Source organism: Phalacrocorax aristotelis, chromosome 6 (genome assembly GCF_949628215.1).
Source record: "Phalacrocorax aristotelis chromosome 6, bGulAri2.1, whole genome shotgun sequence".
Lineage (NCBI taxonomy): Eukaryota > Metazoa > Chordata > Aves > Suliformes > Phalacrocoracidae > Phalacrocorax > Phalacrocorax aristotelis.
This window is the reverse complement of record NC_134281.1, coordinates 46,379,538-46,389,945: the sequence shown is the minus strand read 5'-3', so window position 1 is coordinate 46,389,945 and position 10,408 is coordinate 46,379,538. Positions and strand designations below refer to the sequence as shown.

Genomic DNA, 10,408 nt, shown 5'->3' with positions numbered 1-10,408 from the left:
CAGACAGACATTTAGAAGAATTATATATGGTGCATCAAACTAAAGATCTCTGAAGCCCTGTATGTTGACAGCAGCCAGTAGAGGATGCTTCCATATCTTCACAGATAAATCTTAAGTATCTAAACATTTGGGTTCTGCAACCCTTGTGCAGGCAAAAATCATTGGGCAAGAGTAGCCCGAGTTTTATTTGAAGCTGCCACAACTCCTAATGAAGCAAGTGACAGATGGGATTAGTGTGCACTTCGGCTAACCTCAAGATTCAGGCAACTTTTTTCTCTGAAAATTAACCTGCTCCCATCAGACTACAATCGTAACTTTATATTGTTTGCATTACATTTACGTGTTGCTTTACAGCTCACAGCACCCTTTTGAATAAAATAGGCAAACAGTTCACGCTTATGTACTTAAACTTTATTTCTTTGTAATTACAGGCTATTGTTAGATTTTTTAAACAAAAGGGAAGTCTATAAATAGAGGCTAATCCCACCTGAACAAGTTGGTTTAAAAAAAAAAAAACAACCCAAACAGTTAAAACTTCATAAAGTAATGCCATTTAGCTCACAGCAGTGGTTTGTTGGTAGTCTGAGTAAAAGTACTATAGTCAGAGTCAGTAACATGAAATGTAACATCAAATGACTCAAAACTTTAAATTCCATAATGGAAAGCAGGAATATATATATATAATATATACATATAATATCATGTTGGTCCACTGAGTATACATTTTTAACAAAAGATAAGAAACTGTGTAATCCAGTTAAGCATATGGTTTGCAAGATTAGTGTACACTCATTACAAAGATGTATAGATGATACTATTTATAACTATTTAATACTTGCAAAAGTTGAAGTTACTTTTTTGAGCAGGTTTTATATGCTCATTTCCCAGTGCAAAAGAAAAGCCATCCCAGTCAGGTTACCCATTTTTCCTGAAAAATTGAAAACTACCCTCAAAATCATGCAACAGCAGCCTTGATTGGTAATGGGAAGAGCTTAAAATACTGAAGCATGGCCAAGTTCTCAATCTCATCAAAAAGGGGAGTTCTACCCCTTTCCCATCAGTGCAGATTGTTGAAACACTTCAATTTCCTCAACAGAAATGCCACAGGTTAAAAGTGCAAGAAAAAACCCCAATCTCTTGATGTTTAGGCTGCTGCCATTCATTTTTCTTAGATAGGGCAAAAGATTTTGGAAATTATTTTAATGAAACTGATTCTCCAAAATAAAGTTCTTTCAAAATGAACAATAAGTTATTTTTATTAAGTTATTTTCATTAGCATTCTATCAATCCTACTCTGACTCAGTGACCATAAAGAAATTATTCAGTTTAAGGTGCAACTATCAGTTGGCATTCAATAAATTACATATACAGAAAACAACTGTGGTTAAAAAAAAACCAAACAAAAAACAAACCAAAAATCAGACTACCTGCTTTTATTTTCTATTCTCAATCCTATTTCAAATTGAACTTATTAACTTGCCAGTTCAGCTGCATATTTCACAGGCAAAAGTGGCTCAAATAGCAGTGGGGTCTCATAATTTGACAGTCATCTTGGCCAACAGCAAATACACATGAATCTTCAATTTAACGGCTTTATAAAACAAAATAACAGGTCTGTCTTAAAACCTATGACCATGCAAGAAAAGCATTAAAGATTTCAGAAAGACACACTCTTTCTGATGTAGACTCCATAAAGATTGTTATTTCAAATCCAAACGTAGAATCTTCGGTGAACAGAAAAATCTATATGCAAACACATAAAATAAAGCACTCCACAACTCTGGCATTACTAAAATCTCTTTAGAAGAATAAAAGGTTTGAAATGGCTGACTGCTTGATGGGAGACAGTCAGCCATGACAGAATAATTGCTATATTCACTTTATGCTCAATTACCAACTGCTGACTGATTACAGTCAAACTACAATCTCACTACCTGCGTTTTAAACTGATTTGCTTACAGCTCGGAATAGTACTTTGTTCTCCTGAAAACTTGAGAGAAACTGAATGCTAAACTTAAGTTATTCAAACAATAACCAAAAGGATTGAATTTAGCAGAAACATTCACACCACTTTCAGAAATTTTAAACCTTTCATAGTTCCTTGTATATATGTATTTTCTGATTAACATTTAAATAGGTTAGGTATTCAGGAAAGGGGACAAAACAGCTGACATAAGACAAAATCTTATACTAAACTTCATGCTTCTGAAATTTCAGATTTACTGAGTGCAATAGCCAGTTCCAAGTCTTCTTGCTCTTGCTGTTTTAGTCTTGCCAGTCTTTCTTTCTCTTCTCTCTCACTTTCCCTCTTAGCCCATTCAATCATGTCTTCCTCAGTAGAATACTGCATTTTTAAAAGACAAAATAAACCAGATTAATAATACAATGAAAACTAACATTGTCCAAGTCCTTGGTTTAAGGGCCAATTACAGTTTTAGAAAATATTGTATATATTCTGGTCTTCAAATATTACTTGCTTTTTTATTTTAATACACTTAAGATTAGCTTAGTCTAAGGTTTAACTATTAAGAACTGCATTGAAGTTGATGTATTTTTATGAAATACGCCATGTTTCAAAATTCAATATCAAGTTTCAAAAAGGTTACTGAGCAGAAAGTGCTATAATCTAAATTCAAACTATTTTGGATAAAAACCAGTCTATATAAGAAAAATTTTTAATAAATCAGGAAAGTATTTTGCAAAACACACCCCTATCCACACTGTGGGACATCCTGATTTACCCTAGTTTCACTAGGGGTGATTTTTCCAGGTGACAGTGACTGCGAAAATTAGCTGTAGAATGACTGGTTTTAATTGTGCAGATGAAAAACACTCCTGCCAAGAAGCAGCAAAATAATAAGCTAACTCTACAGTTAGAAGCCTAGTAGTAACGTAGAGAAAGGTCAGTGTGATACAAGAGAAAAGAAAACTAACAAAACAAAACCAAAAAACACCAAACCCAAAACCCAAACAGATTCTTTCCATGTACGTTGATGTGAACAGAATGTGAACTAAATTTCTGTGGTACAATGACTATAAATCAGAGACAGTTAAGGATATCACCTTAAATGAAATACTAAAGATTATTCTAAAGTTTGTTTCTAGTCAGCATGCAGAAAAGCCAAGAGGTAGGTGAAGCCCATGTCTTCATGAATGTCCCAATGTTAAGTATGAAAGGGTTATTATAATATACTCCAGCTAGTTTCTGCTTTAAGCTGCTTCTTTGGGAAATAACTATAGAATAGCTTGAGCTTTCTCCATAGTTCACTTAATATTTCCAATAATTGTAGCTGGAAAATAATACTTTTTCCTTCATAAAGAGAATGAATGTTTTTGCTTTATATTCCACATTTCACATTCTCTCCTCCAAACTGGCTTCTCAGTCCCTCTAACTGCTAACAGTGATCAATAACAGCAATTCAGAAATTGTCATGCTACAAGACACATCAACCAGCGCAAGATGATTTTGAGAGCCTGTCAATCCTCAGTTTACTTCAATCAAGCACATAGTTTATTAGGCCTGAAAATAAAAAAGCTGTATGCTCAAGATACTGTAAATGCAAATTGCATTTAACAGGTATCAAGCTTGAAAATGAGATGACGTCTTTCAAAACTCCTATTTGCAAAAGCTCAAAAGAGAAAAAAATTATATATAAAGGCATGCACAAACCTTTAGATTTGCTTCTACTGCTTTGACACCACGACTTCTATGAAATGGATTCTGGTTATAAAAAGACACTTACTACCTTTTACTTCATTATACGTAAGTCTGGAATTTACTAGCTGTTCAAAACTCATCAAATTATACTTCATTAACATACACCGTTATGAGGCTGTTTATCAGTATTTCAGTACATTGAAATTATGACCAAAAAGTTCAGTGACAGCTAAATTAAAATCACACCTTTTGTTTTATTTTTAATTGGATAGTTAACAATGTGCTTGTTATAGATACAGAATTTAAATCTGCTGCATGTTCTGATAAAATTAATAATCCTGAGAACATAGATATTTTAAAAGTCCTATTTTCTAAAATCTAGGAGGCCTCCATAAAAAAAAACCAAACTCAAAAGCAATGCAATTTTAACATTAGCTACAACATTTTGTAGTATTTTGTTTTAGGACAGCCTCAGCTGTAAACTAAATGTAAATACTGTTTTAACTGGAAGCAATATCCCTTTTGTACATGGGATATGTTTTAATATTTTAAATTAAAGACTTCAGTGTGAACAATTCAAAGCTGTCATTATACTGAAACAAATGTAAAAAGTGTTTACTCACAGTACTGAAGTTTGCAAAATTGTTGGGGTCAGCCTCTTTACTGATGCTGGTGGGAGCAAATGGATCACAGAATAGATCTGCTTCTTGTTCTTTGGGAATGTCTGGGGTGGGGAAAGGCTGAAATGGATCGCTCGGTTTAAAGGAATCTGAAGAGTCTATTTGATTGATAGGTCTTTTCCCTTAGATTAAAATGAATTTAAAATGAATTTAAGATAGCAGGTAATAACATGCCAAAAATAGTTTAAAAAAAAAAAAACAAAACCAAATTCAGAAGCTACTTGGAATGCAACCTCTTCTAGTGAAGTTGCAATGACTTCAGGGGAAGGGTTGCCAATTTAAAAAAATGAGGGTATGGTCCACAGTTTCTTAAAGGGTAATCAGATAAAAAGGAACACATGTATGTTCAAGAACGCGTGTGTTCAAGAACACAGTTATGTACTAATTAATTATTCTGTGAAGAAAATTTCTAACAATTTTGAGCTCCTATTCTATCAGCACAGTTTCTTCTCTATATCCATGATCATTCCAGCAAGGCTTTTCTATTATTTGTTTGGATCAAGTTAACACAATTTCATTCAGAGACCAGAAATATATTTGTAAGTCTGCAAAACACCATGTCTTCTCACTACGGTAACACCTGGAATTTCTGTAGCTTTTAAACTAACAGAATGAAGGAGTATGATAACAAGCAATCACAGGCTTAACTATTTTGTTAATCCTTGCCTAAGTAGCTGCAGATATAACAGAATCAGGCACAAGCCCCCACTTATCTTGTTCTTTTTTCAGCTTAACCCCAGTCAGCTTTCAACACCTTTGAGGACATTAACCCAAGTACTTCCAAGAATAGCCGAGCTGAATTTCATCCCACCGTTCCCTCCATATGTTACTGCTTACAGAAGAGGTTTCACTGCAGATTCTTGAATTCAACTAGCGGGTTCTGCAAGTGGTTTGACACTTAAAATCGGCATATTTTAAAAACTTTCTTCTGTTGCCATTTTAAACTGCAGAATTGAACCAAAGTTATTATTTTGCATATCACTCTTGCAAGATAGTCTAAAAATTCTTTCATAGGCCAAAAGAGATTCTAATTTGGCAATGATTTAGAGAATACCCCCTTGGGAATATACAATTTATTTAGACACTTCACAGATAACCTTGCCATGATAGGTCTCACTCACTGATGATGACCTATTACTGGCAAACGATGCATGTCTATTTCTTGAATAATGTGGGAGAATCAGCTTCAAAGGACATCTAGGGCATTTTATTTCTACACGGGAAGGGTTAATAAATGTAAGAATATGAAGTATATAATCTCCAAATCTGTCCAAAGAGTCATGAAATGAGGTTACTTATCAGTATCTAGAAAGGCAATGGATTTCAGAGGCAAGCAGCCAGCCTCCTGCACACTTTCCAACAGTATGACAAATTAAGATAAAGATTTTGGGGCATTTCTTTGAAAAAGCATTCCCTTGTTTTGAATCAGACCAAGGGAGTAATTAAAAACAAATACACTTAATTATCTCTATTTTTTATTTCTATTAGGAAAGTAATTTATTGGGAATGGTTGTCAACATAACCACAGTATCAATTTTAATAAGTGCAGATCAAAACAGGCTACTTTTTTTCTAGTCATCTATTGATAAGGATGCTGCCATTCTGCCACTAGAAGCTTGCCTTCTAAAGCGGATCTGTACACCATGTCTTAGCTACTCCCATTCAATGAAGTCAGAAATCCTTTTTTTATTTTAAACAAGGATGACCATGAGGAAACACCCTCAAACATTCAAATTATCATCACTTGTCCTGTCAGCTGTTTCAATGTTATTTACAACGAAACTGATTATTTGCAAGGCATAAGCATGAACCAGATCTCACATCAACATTAGAAATTAAACAGCTGAGTTTAAACTTTAGTAGTATAATCCTACATTTACTGTGCTCCCCTTCTTTTGAGGAAAAAGATGAATACATGTTTAAGTTTTATGCTACACAGTTTTCCAAAACACCTTAAGATTCATTCATATAATGCAATAGAGAAAAAATGATGCAGTAGTTTTTAAAGAAAATAAAACAAAGGACAGGAACTTGAATGCTAGTAATATATTTTCCAATCTGTGCAAAAAAATTTATAGGAGTCTGTTGTAACATGGGCTTGTTGCAACCACAAGAAGGTGTTGTTATCTTTGATAATCACAGCCTTTTCTGGAAAGCAGGGTGGTTTGTGTCATAGGGTAGACCGGAGGACTCGGCTATCACTGAACAGAAAACAACATAGGAAGCTTGGGTTTACTACTATTACATTGGCTATGTTTACTACTACAGACATCTGGCAAGGCCACCTGGGAAAAGTTAATCTGAAAACATGACACAGTCATTTAACCCTATTTAATTCATTTTTGCATTAAAACCAGAGGTTTTCCAATAGATATAACACACTGAATTCTGACTTTAAGCAAAATTTAATGCAAGATTCACAATGTATCACATTAGTAACCATTTAATTTGCAGCCATGCTATGTTCTTGCAGATACTTGTAATAACTCGTTTTTTCCCTGTTTTCTAAATGCTTTCTCTCTTCAGAAAACGAACTACGATCCCAAACACCATGCAAAATTCAACTCTGAGGAAACCACCACCAGATCAGGAACAGACTTGTTTCACATCTTGCTCATTCATTCTAAATTCAGACAGTTCACCATCCCCTCATCATTATTGTCCCACTGCCAATATTGAAGAAGGTAATTGTTAACAACATCTCAGTATCAGCTCTTACCAGGTGGTGGTGGACAGGGCCTCGTGGGAGTTCCTGTTTTAGGGGGCAATGCAGGAGGAACGTCCTCAGTTTTAGCTGGTGGTTCCTCAAATACGTTTTTAGTTATGATCACATTGTTGACAGAACCTGATGTGGAATTGCTAAAGGGATCTTCGTTGTTGGCCTTCAACAAAGAGAACAGCAACATACACATATTCAGTGCAATTCTACAAATACTTCCCCTTCTTTTCAATAATGCAATATTTTTTTAGAACTGGAAGTTTGGACTAAGACAAAAAGAAAATACTTTTGTTTGTTTTTAAACATACCATTGACATACTCCAGGAGATTGAAAACAAGAAAAAATCAGGAATGGAAAGTGAACAGCAATATAAAGTTGAGTGCAGTTATGCATGCAAAAGTAATACTTCTGCTGTTAAACTCAGCGAATTTTTTAAAAAAAATTACTTAAAATATACAGAAAATACTCATAAAGCCACAAAGATTATATTGCATTCTTCACAATAGAATTGCAGGACAATTTATTATAAATACCTTTTTTTCAAGAAAGCCATTATAAATTTTTAGTAGTGGCAAAACTCTAATGAAACTGTGTAGAGAGATTACGCTATGTCTTGTCACTGCAGTTTCATGCATTTTCTATGAGTGGCAATAGCTTCATATTACCTTTGACAGCACGCTGAAGTCAGCAAAGCCAGTTCCAAAGGATTCATTTCCAAACAGAGAGGCAAAGGGGTCTGTAGCTAAATACACACAAATCAAGCAAACATAATGAGATTAAAAGTTAAATATGAAAGAGATTGAAAAAATTCCCACCAAAAAAAATAGCAACTCTTACATATTTTGCAGAATAGACTAATTCAAATTAAGTATTTTACAAGATGGGCACTAAGTTATTAAGTAGCTTTTACAAACACACTGTCAACTGCCGATTAAGAATAGTAATTCTCCTGAACAGGGAGTAATTCAAAAGAAATACTGGTATTCTGGTTTCCTACATTAAAAAAAAGTTAAATTCCACTGAACGTATCAAATAACCATTCTCCTGGATGTTCTGCTGAGATACATCTATGTATATACACAGAGGTATTTTTTGTGTGCATACACCCATAAATATACATACACAGACATATATATTTATGAACATGACCAAGAGCTCACTTCTGACTGTAGGCCCACTTGTGGAATAAAATATCTAAACCTTGTATCATCTCAATCTAAATCAACAGTACCCTCTCATTCTCATGTCCCTCAAAATATGTAAAAATGGCTATTCTACTGTAAAGCAATTAGTGCACTGTCTCTACCAGTACTCACTTCTGCATCTTCAGAAAATGGCTTTTTTTCCCCCTACAATTAAACTGAACAGCTTTACAATATGAAATAACACATGGGTTCATGTTTTGGAATACCACTTGTCAGTGCAACTTGGGAAAATAACGGATTAGAGTCTTCCCTAAAACATCTTTAGCCCTCAAATGAGGGAGGGTAATAGCAAACCAAAAGAAGCAAACTAACAGTAAAAATTTTTAAGTAGTTATTCTATCCCACATCTCCTCTTTTAGTACAAAGCTGTTTTGTATGTTACTTAGAATGTAACATGGAATCTCTAAAAACAACCCTAATGGGTAGCAGTGCAAACCATTCAAATAGTCAAAACACTCAGATCAGGATATTTCACCAGGTTTAGGTAAGGCAGAGGAACATTTTTGCAGAATCAGCCTTCAGTGGTATGCGCTAAAGATCATGAGACAGCTTTGTTTTATAAAAACAACCCCCTGCAAACTTGCACTTTATGTCATGCTTTACAGGAAAATCCAGAAAATATAGTAAATCCCTAAAATGCTCCATTACAAATTCAGTTGAATGACTGGAAACAAAAAATAAGCAAAAGCAAATAAAAATAAAACCCAAGAAGTCTGATCTGTATAATCTACTTTTACCTAGATCATTTGATGTAGTAACAGCTGTTCCACCAGGGGCAAAAGGGTCGTTCTTCTTTGATATCTCTGTCTAAAATTAAAAAAATCCATTTGGAGGGAAATTTGGTTTTCAGCTTAAGAAGATTCCTCATTTTAAGACTACAATCACAATTTATTTCAGTTTAGAAGCTTTGAGACAAAGTATTTTGGATGTATCTTTTATCAGCATCAGTAAACAAGTCCTTTAACAGAAACTCCTCCTTGGAACAGTGATTTATATTTTCAAAGGACAGAAAAGTACAGTAAGTGCAACATACTTGGTAACCACTAACACAAAATTTAAGAATATCTAACATTCATTTGGGTCTCAGATTTCTACAACCAGAGCCCTCTTCATGAAGATATAACAAGATATCACCACAAAGATGCAGTAAAGCATTTAAGATGAGTGCATAACTTAACTTCAGAAATACAGACCTCACAAGAATCAGCTGCTAATCTCACGCCATAGCTCTGACCCTTTTTAAATTTTTTTCCCTTTTCTATATTTCTCTTATTATCAGACTGCATCACGACCAATAATTGGCTATATCAGAATATTAAGACTTGGCAAAGGATAGCATGCTGATTAAGTATTGAAGATTGTAGAAAACCAATTTTTAAGGTTGGAGGTGTGGGCTGCGGTGTGTAATATTACCTTGAGATCTGCATAACGTGCACACCACATGGAAGGACAAGAACACCACTGTTAGGGGCAGCAATTTCTCACTGTCTTGGCTGTTGTGGGTTTGTCTCAGGCATACTCTACAGCCACTTAATTTCCTAATCCTAATCCACACGTATCTAAGTTTCAAATATGTGTAAACACATTTTATACACAAACAAAATTGGAAGTGAGGCATGAACGGAAGCAGTACGGAGAAGGAAAGGAGGTGGCAAAAGTATGAAGATAAACTTGTGACATGAAGAATTTCATCTTTCAATTGTTTGTCTATCAGCCCTAAATATTACCTCATCTTCAAGTTCTACCATACATCAGAGAAGGTTTCATGCCCAACTCTACCTTATTATAGGCTCGAGACTAATCAATAACTGCTCAGTTATAATGTGAACAGCTAGAAGTTACACCTAAGTACATTTGAAAGATTCAGTAAGAATCTCCACATTATGAGAGGGCTTCAATGATTCTTATTTAAAAAACCCAAAAAACCAAAACAAAACCCAAACAACATATGCCTATAGAACAACTTGACTTTTTCAGAAGTGAAATCCCATACCATATCAAATTTCAGATAAGATACAGAACATACTTATTGATCCTTTAAAGCTCTGAGGCAAAAAATCAAGTGTCTCAACATAACTTGGTGAGATTAATCTTGGGTTTCTTTCAATGTTTATTAACTTCCAGCAGCTATCAACAGAGCTCAGT

At 34.4% G+C, this 10,408-nt stretch overlaps 1 protein-coding gene across 7 annotated transcripts in view; it reads right to left on the bottom strand.

Annotated features, from left to right (window-relative positions):
• Positions 1 to 389: 389 nt before the first annotated feature.
• Positions 390 to 10,408, bottom strand: part of EPS15 (epidermal growth factor receptor pathway substrate 15) — a 54,741-nt gene continuing 44,722 nt past the window's right edge. For 3 of the 7 annotated variants that reach the window (XM_075097640.1, XM_075097641.1, XM_075097642.1), the window contains exons 21-25: positions 9,001 to 9,070; positions 7,724 to 7,800; positions 7,058 to 7,220; positions 4,282 to 4,460; positions 390 to 2,344 (exon numbers count right to left, since the gene is read on the bottom strand). In XM_075097640.1, the coding sequence (XP_074953741.1) occupies positions 2,198 to 2,344; positions 4,282 to 4,460; positions 7,058 to 7,220; positions 7,724 to 7,800; positions 9,001 to 9,070 (636 nt within the window). In that variant the 3' untranslated portion in view covers positions 390 to 2,197. The remainder of the gene's footprint in view (positions 2,345 to 4,281; positions 4,461 to 7,057; positions 7,221 to 7,723; positions 7,801 to 9,000; positions 9,071 to 10,408) is intronic. The other 4 variants (XM_075097643.1, XM_075097644.1, XM_075097645.1 and 1 more) reach the window with 2 other exon arrangements.